We start from the raw sequence: 12,611 nt of genomic DNA, 5'->3' as shown, positions 1-12,611 counted from the left end.
TGGAGAGCCTGCGGCATTAGCGTTAGCTTCTAACTGGAGAGCCTGCGGCATTAGCGTTAGCTTCTAACTGGAGAGGCTGCGGTTTTAGCGTTAGCTTCTAACTGGAGAACCTGCGGTTTTAGCGTGATTTGCTAACTGGAGAGCCTGCGGCATTAGCGTTAGCTGCTAACTGGAGAGCCTGCGGCATTAGCTGCTAACTGGAGAGCCTGCGGCATTAGCTGCTAACTGGAGAGGCTGCGGCTTTAGCGTCGGCTGCTAACTGGAGAGCCTGCGGTTTTAGCGTGAGCTGCTAACTGGAGAGCCTGCGGCATTAGCGTTAGCTGCTAACTGGAGAGCCTGCGGCATTAGCGTGAGCTGCTAACTGGAGAGCCTGCGGTTTTAGCGTGAGCTGCTAATTGGAGAGCCGGCGGTTTTAGCGTCGGCTGCTAACTGGAAAGCCGCGGCTTTATTGTAAGCTGCTAACTGGAGAGCCTGCGGCTTTAGCGTCGGCTGCTAACTGGAGAGCCTGCGGTTTTAGCGTTAGCTTCTAACTGGAGAGCCTGCGGTTTTAGCGTTGGCTTCTAGCTGGAGAGCCTGCGGTTTTAGCATGATTTGCTAACTGGAGAGCCTGCGGCTTTATTGTGAGCTGCTAACTGGAGAGGCTGCGGCTTTAGCGTCGGCTGCTAACTGGAGAGCCTGCGGTTTTAGCGTCAGCTGCTAACTGGAGAGGCTGCGGTTTTAGCGTGAGCTGCTAACTGGAGAGCCTGCGGCATTAGCGTGAGCTGCTAACTGGAGAGCCTGCGGCTTTATTGTGAGCTGCTAACTGCAGAGCCTGCGGCTTTAGCGTTAGCTGCTATCTGGAGAGCCTGCGGTTTTAGCGTTGGCTTCTAACTGGAGAGCCTGCGGTTCTAGTGTAAGCTGCTAACTGGAGAGGCTGCGGTTTTAGCGTTAGCGTCTAACTGGAGAGCCTGCGGTTTTAGCGTTAGCTGCTAACTGGAGAGCCTGCGGTTTTAGCGTGAGCTGCTAACTGGAGAGCCTGCGGTTTTAGCGTGATTTGCTAACTGGAGAGCCTGCGGCATTAGCGTTAGCTGCTAACAGGAGAGCCTGCGGCATTAGCTGCTAACTGGAGAGGCTGCGGCTTTAGCGTTAGTTTCTAACTGGAGAGCCTGCGGTTTTAGCGTCAGCTGCTAACTGGAGAGCCTGCGGTTTTAGCATGATTTGCTAACTGGAGAGCCTGCGGCATTAGCGTTAGCTGCTAACTGGAGAGCCTGTGGCATTAGTGTTAGCTGCTAACTGGAGAGCCTGCGGTTTTAGCGTTAGCTTCTAACTGGAGAGCCTGCGGTTTTAGCGTGATTTGCTAACTGGAGAGCCTGCGGCATTAGCGTTAGCTGCTAACTGGAGAGCCTGCGGTTTTAGCGTGAGCTGCTAACTGGAGAGCCTGCGGTTTTAGCGTTAGCTTCTAACTGGAGAGCCTGCGGTTTTAGCGTTAGCTTCTAACTGGACAGCCTGCGGTTTTAGCGTGATTTGCTAACTGGAGAGCCTGCGGCATTAGCGTTAGCTGCTAACTGGAGAGCCTGCGGTTTTAGCGTGAGCTGCTAACTGGAGAGCCTGCGGTTTTAGCGTTAGCTTCTAACTGGAGAGCCTGCGGTTTTAGTGTTAGCTTCTAACTGGAGAGTCTGCGGTTTTAGCGTGATTTGCTAACTGGAGAGCCTTTCCTGCTACTTCATGCTTTTTTCTCCATGAAAGGGATTTTTTGTGCACATGCTAAGATCTAAACAGAAAAAGGCGATCTGCGGGTCGACACACCTAAGACGTCCGATTATTCCAGAAATCAATATTAGTACTTAAATAAACCGTAATGAGATCATTGCAGCGGTGTCCCGCTGTGCTCCTCCAGGAACACAATCCTGACGCTTTTCCATGCATCCCTGCTCCAACGCAGACCTTCAAAGGCTGTTGGAGTCTGATGTGTTGAATCACGGACACAGTGAAAATTGCAGGACTGCGGTCCTCGAGGCCCGACCCGGTTCTGATCCAGTTCTGGTTTTAAACTCACCCTCCCACACGGTGTCCCGTTCTCGGACCAGCCTGAACTTGTGGCGCCGGTCCAACTGGCCTTTCTGGACTCTGCATCCGGCCACCGGAACCACCTTCTTCCCCACAGAGACGCTGAACGTGGCCAGAACCGCGGCCTCACCTACACCGGGCCGGATCAGGAACAAGTTTTGACCGAGCCACCACCTTTGGACCAGGTTCTGATGGTTCTGCAGACTCACCGATGACGTTGTGGGAGACGATCGGCGGCAGCTTGGCGCTCAGCTCCTCCTTCAGCTCCTCCATCAGCTTGTAGATGACTGTGTGGAGACGCAGCGGCACGCCTTTCTTCGCCGCCAGCGTCCGGATGGCGCGGCTGGCCGCTACGTTGAAGCCATAAATGGACCCTGAGTGAGAGGAGTCGCGGAACCGAGTCAGAACCTGCCTATGAAAGGAATGGGTTGGGCGCAGCTTGTACCTCCGAAGGTTTCCGCCATGTTGATGTCGTTCTCCGAGATGTCTCCGATGCCGAAGTGGACCACGTCCATCAGACACTGCTGCTGCGCGTCGTAGCTGTCCAGGATGTCCAGCAGCGTCTCCACCGACCCGTCCACGTCACCTGGACCCCACGGGTGGCTCAGTAAAAGTGCCATCACAGGGGCGGAGCATGATGCAGGCGGGGCCTACCTTTGACGATGAGTGACAGCCGGAGCTGCTCGCTCTCCGTTCTCTCGCTGGGTCTGGAGGTGAAGGCGGCCTTATTGGCCCGGTACAGCGCCACCTTCCTCTGGCGCCAGCTCAGGTGACTTAGCCCCGCCCTCTCCTGCCGGTACTGCTCCAGGTGCTGCTGCTGCTTCAGCTCGATGGCGGTCTGCTCCTCCAGGAGCTTCTGCTGCTCCTCCTCCTGAGTCCTCCATTCCACCGCCTCCCTCGCTCGCTGCTGCAGGAGGAGGAACGGGCTGTTAGACACCTGGAAACTCCTGGAATGTCCTGGAGCACCTGGAAACTCCTGGAGTGTCCTGGAGCACCTGGAAACTCCTGGAGTGTCCTGTAGCACCTGGAAACTCCTGGAATGTCCTGGAGCACCTGGAAACTCCTGGAGTGTCCTGGAGCACCTGGAAACTCCTGGAATGTCCTGGAGCACCTGGAAACTCCTGGAGTGTCCTGTAGCACCTGGAAACTCCTGGAATGTCCTGGAGCACCTGGAAACTCCTGGAGTGTCCTGGAGCACCTGGAAACTCCTGGAATGTCCTGGAGCACCTGGAAACTCCTGGAGTGTCCTGGAGCACCTGGAAACTCCTGGAATGTCCTGGAGCACCTGGAAACTCCTGGAGTGTCCTGGAGCACCTGGAAACTCCTGGAGTGTCCTGGAGCACCTGGAAACTCCTGGAGTGTCCTGGAGCACCTGGAAACTCCTGGAGTGTCCTGGAGCACCTGGAAACTCCTGGAATGTCCTGGAGCACCTGGAAACTCCTGGAGTGTCCTGGAGCACCTGGAAACTCCTGGAGTGTCCTGGAGCACCTGGAAACTCCTGGAGTGTCCTGGAGCACCTGGAAACTCCTGGAGTGTCCTGTAGCACCTGGAAACTCCTGGAGTGTCCTGTAGCACCTGGAAACTCCTGGAGTGTCCTGGAGCACCTGGAAACTCCTGGAATGTCCTGGAGCACCTGGAAACTCCTGGAATGTCCTGGAGCACCTGGAAACTCCTGGAGTGTCCTGGAGCACCTGGAAACTCCTGGAGTGTCCTGGAGCACCTGGAAACTCCTGGAATGTCCTGGAGCACCTGGAAACTCCTGGAATGTCCTGGAGCACCTGGAAACTCCTGGAGTGTCCTGGAGCACCTGGAAACTCCTGGAATGTCCTGGAGCACCTGGAAACTCCTGGAGTGTCCTGGAGCACCTGGAAACTCCTGGAGTGTCCTGGAGCACCTGGAAACTCCTGGAGTGTCCTGGAGCACCTGGAAACTCCTGGAGTGTCCTGGAGCACCTGGAAACTCCTGGAGTGTCCTGTAGCACCTGGAAACTCCTGGAGTGTCCTGTAGCACCTGGAAACTCCTGGAGTGTCCTGGAGCACCTGGAAACTCCTGGAGTGTCCTGGAGCACCTGGAAACTCCTGGAGTGTCCTGGAGCACCTGGAAACTCCTGGAGTGTCCTGGAGCACCTGGAAACTCCTGGAATGTCCTGGAGCACCTGGAAACTCCTGGAATGTCCTGGAGCACCTGGAAACTCCTGGAATGTCCTGGAGCACCTGGAAACTCCTGGAATGTCCTGGAGCACCTGGAAACTCCTGGAGTGTCCTGGAGCACCTGGAAACTCCTGGAGTGTCCTGGAGCACCTGGAAACTCCTGGAATGTCCTGGAGCACCTGGAAACTCCTGGAGTGTCCTGGAGCACCTGGAAACTCCTGGAATGTCCTGGAGCACCTGGAAACTCCTGGAATGTCCTGGAGCACCTGGAAACTCCTGGAATGTCCTGGAGCACCTGGAAACTCCTGGAGTGTCCTGGAGCACCTGGAAACTCCTGGAATGTCCTGGAGCACCTGGAAACTCCTGGAGTGTCCTGGAGCACCTGGAAACTCCTGGAGTGTCCTGGAGCACCTGGAAACTCCTGGAGTGTCCTGGAGCACCTGGAAACTCCTGGAGTGTCCTGGAGCACCTGGAAACTCCTGGAGTGTCCTGGAGCACCTGGAAACTCCTGGAGTGTCCTGGAGCACCTGGAAACTCCTGGAGTGTCCTGGAGCACCTGGAAACTCCTGGAATGTCCTGGAGCACCTGGAAACTCCTGGAGTGTCCTGGAGCACCTGGAAACTCCTGGAGTGTCCTGGAGCACCTGGAAACTCCTGGAGTGTCCTGGAGCACCTGGAAACTCCTGGAGTGTCCTGGAGCACCTGGAAACTCCTGGAATGTCCTGGAGCACCTGGAAACTCCTGGAGTGTCCTGGAGCACCTGGAAACTCCTGGAGTGTCCTGGAGCACCTGGAAACTCCTGGAATGTCCTGGAGCACCTGGAAACTCCTGGAGTGTCCTGGAGCACCTGGAAACTCCTGGAATGTCCTGGAGCACCTGGAAACTCCTGGAGTGTCCTGGAGCACCTGGAAACTCCTGGAGTGTCCTGGAGCACCTGGAAACTCCTGGAATGTCCTGGAGCACCTGGAAACTCCTGGAATGTCCTGGAGCACCTGGAAACTCCTGGAATGTCCTGGAGCACCTGGAAACTCCTGGAATGTCCTGGAGCACCTGGAAACTCCTGGAATGTCCTGGAGCACCTGGAAACTCCTGGAGTGTCCTGGAGCACCTGGAAACTCCTGGAGTGTCCTGGAGCACCTGGAAACTCCTGGAGTGTCCTGTAGCACCTGGAAACTCCTGGAATGTCCTGGAGCACCTGGAAACTCCTGGAATGTCCTGGAGCACCTGGAAACTCCTGGAGTGTCCTGGAGCACCTGGAAACTCCTGGAGTGTCCTGGAGCACCTGGAAACTCCTGGAGTGTCCTGGAGCACCTGGAAACTCCTGGAATGTCCTGGAGCACCTGGAAACTCCTGGAGTGTCCTGGAGCACCTGGAAACTCCTGGAGTGTCCTGGAGCACCTGGAAACTCCTGGAATGTCCTGGAGCACCTGGAAACTCCTGGAATGTCCTGGAGCACCTGGAAACTCCTGGAGTGTCCTGTAGCACCTGGAAACTCCTGGAATGTCCTGGAGCACCTGGAAACTCCTGGAATGTCCTGGAGCACCTGGAAACTCCTGGAGTGTCCTGGAGCACCTGGAAACTCCTGGAGTGTCCTGGAGCACCTGGAAACTCCTGGAATGTCCTGGAGCACCTGGAAACTCCTGGAATGTCCTGGAGCACCTGGAAACTCCTGGAGTGTCCTGGAGCACCTGGAAACTCCTGGAATGTCCTGGAGCACCTGGAAACTCCTGGAGTGTCCTGGAGCACCTGGAAACTCCTGGAATGTCCTGGAGCACCTGGAAACTCCTGGAATGTCCTGGAGCACCTGGAAACTCCTGGAATGTCCTGGAGCACCTGGAAACTCCTGGAGTGTCCTGGAAATCATTCCAGGTGTCCTCACCTCGGACTCCACCTCCAGCATGGTCTCCCCAGCGGGCGGCAGGTCCTTCCATCCCACCACCTCCACGGCCTCGCCGGGCGCCGCCGCCGCCGCCTGGCCGTTCTCGTCGAACAGGAAGCGGACTTTGGCCCAACACCGACCCGCCACCAGGACGCAGCCGCGCCTCAGCGTCCCCCGCTGGACGATGGCCGTCGTTACAGGACTGCAGAGAGGAGCGGGGTCACATACAGAACCGGTCCGGAGGGTTCTACAGGGCCAAGCTTTAGAACTGGTTCTACAGAACCGGGCCATGGAACCGGGCCATGAACCGGGCCATGAACCAGGCCATGAACCGGGCCATGAACCGGGTCGCGGAACCAGGCCATAGAACCGGGCCATGAACCGGGCCATGAACCGGGTCGCGGAACCAGGCCATGGAACCGGGCCATAGAACCGGGCCATAGAACCGGGCCATAGAACCGGGCCATGAACCGGGCCATGAACCGGGCCATGCATATAGAGGTTAGTCACCCTTTGCCCTTATCTGTCCGGCTCTCGATGATGAGACCCTCCACCGGACCGCCGGGCTCCGCCTTCAGCTCCAGAACCTCCGCCAGCGCCACCGTCGCCTCCACTAGAGCCAGCAGGTTGTCGCCCTGGTAACAGTGACATCATCAGTTACATCGCATCACCTCCAGCCGTGAGGATCTAACTTCTGACGGGTCGACCGGATCACCTTCAGAGCCGAGATGTGGACGGCCTGAACGTCTCCTCCGAACTCCTCACAGACCACGTCGTGGGTCAGGAGGTCCTGTTTGACCCGATGAGGGTCCGACTGGGGCTTGTCGCACTTGTTCACCGCCACGATGATGGGGACTGGGACGCGGGGGGGCAGGCAGTGGGACGGGAGGCAGGCAGTGGGACGGGGAGGCAGGCAGTGGGACGGGAGGCAGGCAGTGGGACGGGAGGCAGGCAGTGGGACGGGGGGGCAGGCAGTGGGACGGGAGGGCAGGCAGTGGGACGGGAGGCAGGCAGTGGGACGGGGGGGCAGGCAGTGGGACGGGGGGGCAGGCCGTGGGACGGGTGGCAGGCCGTGGGACGGGAGGCAGGCAGTGGGACGGGGGGGCAGGCAGTGGGACGGGGGGGCAGGCAGTGGGACGGGGAGGCAGGCAGTGGGACGGGAGGCAGGCAGTGGGACGGGGAGGCAGGCAGTGGGACGGGAGGCAGTGGGACGGGAGGGCAGGCAGTGGGACGGGGAGGCAGGCAGTGGGACGGGAGGGCAGGCAGTGGGACGGGAGGGCAGGCAGTGGGACGGGAGGCAGGCAGTGGGACGGGGAGGCAGGCAGTGGGACGGGAGGCAGGCAGTGGGACGGGAGGCAGGCAGTGGGACGGGGAGGCAGGCAGTGGGACGGGAGGCAGGCAGTGGGACGGGAGGGCAGGCAGTGGGACGGGGGGGCAGGCAGTGGGACGGGTGGCAGGCCGTGGGACGGGAGGCAGGCAGTGGGACGGGGGGGCAGGCAGTGGGACGGGGGGGCAGGCAGTGGGACGGGGGGGCAGGCAGTGGGACGGGGAGGCAGGCAGTGGGACGGGGAGGCAGGCAGTGGGACGGGAGGCAGTGGGACGGGAGGGCAGGCAGTGGGACGGGAGGGCAGGCAGTGGGACGGGAGGCAGTGGGACGGGAGGGCAGGCAGTGGGACGGGAGGGCAGGCAGTGGGACGGGAGGCAGGCAGTGGGACGGGAGGCAGGCAGTGGGACGGGAGGGCAGGCAGTGGGACGGGAGGCAGGCAGTGGGACGGGAGGGCAGGCAGTGGGACGGGAGGCAGTGGGACGGGAGGGCAGGCAGTGGGACGGGAGGGCAGGCAGTGGGACGGGAGGCAGGCAGTGGGACGGGAGGCAGGCAGTGGGACGGGAGGGCAGGCAGTGGGACGGGGAGGCAGGCAGTGGGACGGGAGGCAGGCAGTGGGACGGGAGGGCAGGCAGTGGGACGGGGACAACAAATAGAAACATTAGAAACCAGATCCATCGGCAGGTCTTTAAACCCTCATCATTGACTGTCAGGTGGAACTCCAACCTTTGGCCGTCTTGGCGTGCTGGATGGACTCCACGGTCTGGTCCATGACGCCATCGTCAGCCGCCACCACCAGGATGACGATGTCGGTGGCGCTGGCGCCGCGTGCTCTCATGGAGGAAAAGGCGGCATGACCAGGTGTGTCCAGGAAGGTGATCTTCTCCCCAGTCGGCAGCTGGACTGGAAGAGAACAGGAAAGCTTCAGCTTCTGCTCCAACGGGTTCAGGTATCGGACCAGTTTCCTGCAGGTGTTAGTGGTCTCCCTGCTCCAACACACCTGACGGAAATTCATCAACAGGTTGACAAGACGTTGTTGGAGCCCTTTGATGTTAATCAAGTGTGTTGGAGTAGGGAAACAACCGAAACATGACGGATACCGGCCTGAAGGACCGGACTCTGACCCTCCTGGTGTCCGTGGATTTGTGTTGATAAAGTTTGAACAAGGTTTTTACCCCGAAAGGCTCCGATGTGCTGCGTGATGCCGCCGGCCTCCGTGGACACGATCTGGCTCTTCCTCAGGCTGTCCAGCAGCGTGGTCTTCCCGTGGTCCACGTGACCCATGATGGTGACCACCGGGGGCCGGTTCACCAGGAGGGAGGGGTCTGCTGGCGGTCTGAAGGGCCAGAGGTTAGCCAGTGATTGATCGGTCGACAGACCTGATACAGACCCGCCGCCACCAGTCGGTCTACAGACCTGATACAGACCCGCCGCCACCGGTCGGTCTACAGACCTGATACAGACCCGCCGCCACCAGTCGGTCTACAGACCTGATACAGACCCGCCGCCACCAGTCGGTCTACAGACCTGATACCGACCCGCCGCCACCGGTCGGTCTACAGACCTGATACCGACCCGCCGCCACCGGTCGGTCTACAGACCTGATACAGACCCGCCGCCACCGGTCGGTCTACAGACCTGATACAGACCCGCCGCCACCGGTCGGTCTACAGACCTGATACAGACCCGCCGCCACCGGCCGGTCTACAGACCTGATACAGACCCGCCGCCACCGGCCGGTCTACAGACCTGATACAGACCCGCCGCCGCCGGCCGGTCTACAGACCTGATACAGACCCGCCGCCGCCGGCCGGTCTACAGACCTGATACAGACCCGCCGCCGCCGGCCGGTCTACAGACCTGATACAGACCCGCCGCCGCCGGCCGGTCTACAGACCTGATACAGACCCGCCGCCACCGGTCGGTCTACAGACCTGATACAGACCCGCCGCCACCGGCCGGTCTACAGACCCGCCGCCACCGGTCGGTCTACAGACCTGATACAGACCCGCCGCCACCGGCCGGTCTACAGACCTGATACAGACCCGCCGCCACCGGCCGGTCTACAGACCTGATACAGACCCGCCGCCACCGGTCGGTCTACAGACCTGATACAGACCCGCCGCCACCGGTCGGTCTACAGACCTGATACAGACCCGCCGCCGCCGGCCGGTCTACAGACCTGATACAGACCCGCCGCCACCGGTCGGTCTACAGACCCGCCGCCACCGGCCGGTCTACAGACCTGATACAGACCCGCCGCCACCGGTCGGTCTACAGACCTGATACAGACCCGCCGCCACCGGTCGGTCTACAGACCTGATACAGACCCGCCGCCACCGGTCGGTCTACAGACCTGATACAGACCCGCCGCCACCGGTCGGTCTACAGACCTGATACAGACCCGCCGCCACCGGTCGGTCTACAGACCTGATACAGACCCGCCGCCACCGGCCGGTCTACAGACCTGATACAGACCCGCCGCCACCGGCCGGTCTACAGACCTGATACAGACCCGCCGCCACCGGCCGGTCTACAGACCTGATACAGACCCGCCGCCACCGGTCGGTCTACAGACCTGATACAGACCCGCCGCCACCGGTCGGTCTACAGACCTGATACAGACCCGCCGCCACCGGCCGGTCTACAGACCTGATACAGACCCGCCGCCACCGGTCGGTCTACAGACCTGATACAGACCCGCCGCCACCGGTCGGTCTACAGACCCGCCGCCACCGGCCGGTCTACAGACCTGATACAGACCCGCCGCCACCGGTCGGTCTACAGACCCGCCGCCACCGGTCGGTCTACAGACCTGATACAGACCCGCCGCCGCCGGCCGGTCTACAGACCTGATACAGACCCGCCGCCACCGGTCGGTCTACAGACCTGATACAGACCCGCCGCCACCGGTCGGTCTACAGACCTGATACAGACCCGCCGCCACCGGCCGGTCTACAGACCTGATACAGACCCGCCGCCACCGGTCGGTCTACAGACCTGATACAGACCCGCCGCCACCGGCCGGTCTACAGACCTGATACAGACCCGCCGCCACCGGCCGGTCTACAGACCTGATACAGACCCGCCGCCACCGGTCGGTCTACAGACCCGCCGCCACCGGTCGGTCTACAGACCTGATACAGACCCGCCGCCGCCGGCCGGTCTACAGACCTGATACAGACCCGCCGCCACCGGTCGGTCTACAGACCTGATACAGACCCGCCGCCACCGGTCGGTCTACAGACCTGATACAGACCCGCCGCCACCGGTCGGTCTACAGACCCGCCGCCACCGGCCGGTCTACAGACCTGATACAGACCCGCCGCCACCGGTCGGTCTACAGACCTGATACAGACCCGCCGCCACCGGCCGGTCTACAGACCCGCCGCCACCGGTCGGTCTACAGACCTGATACAGACCCGCCGCCACCGGCCGGTCTACAGACCTGATACAGACCCGCCGCCACCGGCCGGTCTACAGACCTGATACAGACCCGCCGCCACCGGTCGGTCTACAGACCTGATACAGACCCGCCGCCACCGGCCGGTCTACAGACCTGATACAGACCCGCCGCCACCGGCCGGTCTACAGACCTGATACAGACCCGCCGCCACCGGTCGGTCTACAGACCTGATACAGACCCGCCGCCACCGGTCGGTCTACAGACCTGATACAGACCCGCCGCCACCGGTCGGTCTACAGACCTGATACAGACCCGCCGCCACCGGTCGGTCTACAGACCTGATACAGACCCGCCGCCACCGGCCGGTCTACAGACCTGATACAGACCCGCCGCCACCGGTCGGTCTACAGACCTGATACAGACCCGCCGCCACCGGTCGGTCTACAGACCTGATACAGACCCGCCGCCACCGGCCGGTCTACAGACCTGATACAGACCCGCCGCCACCGGCCGGTCTACAGACCTGATACAGACCCGCCGCCACCGGTCGGTCTACAGACCTGATACAGACCCGCCGCCACCGGTCGGTCTACAGACCCGCCGCCACCGGCCGGTCTACAGACCTGATACAGACCCGCCGCCACCGGTCGGTCTACAGACCCGCCGCCACCGGTCGGTCTACAGACCTGATACAGACCCGCCGCCGCCGGCCGGTCTACAGACCTGATACAGACCCGCCGCCACCGGCCGGTCTACAGACCTGATACAGACCCGCCGCCACCGGTCGGTCTACAGACCTGATACAGACCCGCCGCCACCGGTCGGTCTACAGACCTGATACAGACCCGCCGCCACCGGTCGGTCTACAGACCTGATACAGACCCGCCGCCACCGGCCGGTCTACAGACCTGATACAGACCCGCCGCCACCGGCCGGTCTACAGACCTGATACAGACCCGCCGCCACCGGCCGGTCTACAGACCTGATACAGACCCGCCGCCACCGGTCGGTCTACAGACCCGCCGCCACCGGTCGGTCTACAGACCTGATACAGACCCGCCGCCGCCGGCCGGTCTACAGACCTGATACAGACCCGCCGCCACCGGTCGGTCTACAGACCCGCCGCCACCGGCCGGTCTACAGACCTGATACAGACCCGCCGCCACCGGTCGGTCTACAGACCTGATACAGACCCGCCGCCACCGGTCGGTCTACAGACCTGATACAGACCCGCCGCCGGCCGGTCTACAGACCTGATACAGACCCGCCGCCACCGGTCGGTCTACAGACCTGATACAGACCCGCCGCCGCCGGTCGGTCTACAGACCTGATACAGACCCGCCGCCGCCGGCCGGTCTACAGACCTGATACAGACCCGCCGCCGCCGGCCGGTCTACAGACCTGATACAGACCCGCCGCCACCGGTCGGTCGACAGACCTGATACAGACCCGCCGCCACCGGTCGGTCGACAGACCTGATACAGACCCGCCGCCACCGGTCGGTCGACAGACCTGATACAGACCCGCCGCCACCGGTCGGTCTACAGACCTGATACAGACCCGCCGCCACCGGTCGGTCTACAGACCTGATACAGACCCGCCGCCACCGGTCGGTCTACAGACCTGATACAGACCCGCCGCCACCAGTCGGTCTACAGACCTGATACAGACCCGCCGCCACCAGTCGGTCGACAGCTGTGTTCTGATTGGTCGTTTTTTTCTGTGACCTGGGATCAGACCTTACCTCCGCTGGACGTCTCTGTTGGGTCTCTCTCGGGTCTCGCTCAGTCTGGCCCATCTGAACTTC

The 12,611-nt window shown here is 61.6% G+C and overlaps 1 protein-coding gene across 1 annotated transcript in view; it reads right to left on the bottom strand.

Moving 5' to 3' along the window:
• Positions 1-12,611, bottom strand: part of mtif2 (mitochondrial translational initiation factor 2) — a 16,543-nt gene that overhangs the window by 2,288 nt on the left and 1,644 nt on the right. Inside the window, exons 4-13 of the mRNA XM_079264446.1 lie at positions 12,549-12,611; positions 8,574-8,734; positions 8,125-8,301; positions 6,790-6,929; positions 6,585-6,709; positions 6,075-6,276; positions 2,701-2,953; positions 2,492-2,632; positions 2,256-2,420; positions 2,036-2,176 (exon numbers count right to left, since the gene is read on the bottom strand). The exon at positions 12,549-12,611 is cut by the window's right edge and continues 109 nt beyond it. Coding sequence (XP_079120572.1) covers positions 2,036-2,176; positions 2,256-2,420; positions 2,492-2,632; positions 2,701-2,953; positions 6,075-6,276; positions 6,585-6,709; positions 6,790-6,929; positions 8,125-8,301; positions 8,574-8,734; positions 12,549-12,611 — 1,568 coding nt within the window. The remainder of the gene's footprint in view (positions 1-2,035; positions 2,177-2,255; positions 2,421-2,491; positions 2,633-2,700; positions 2,954-6,074; positions 6,277-6,584; positions 6,710-6,789; positions 6,930-8,124; positions 8,302-8,573; positions 8,735-12,548) is intronic.

This window comes from Telmatherina bonti (genome assembly GCF_933228915.1).
Source record: "Telmatherina bonti genome assembly, chromosome: 3".
In the NCBI taxonomy this organism is placed as follows: domain Eukaryota; kingdom Metazoa; phylum Chordata; class Actinopteri; order Atheriniformes; family Telmatherinidae; genus Telmatherina; species Telmatherina bonti.
Note: the sequence above shows the minus strand (reverse complement) of the source record. Positions and strands in the feature narration are given on the sequence as shown.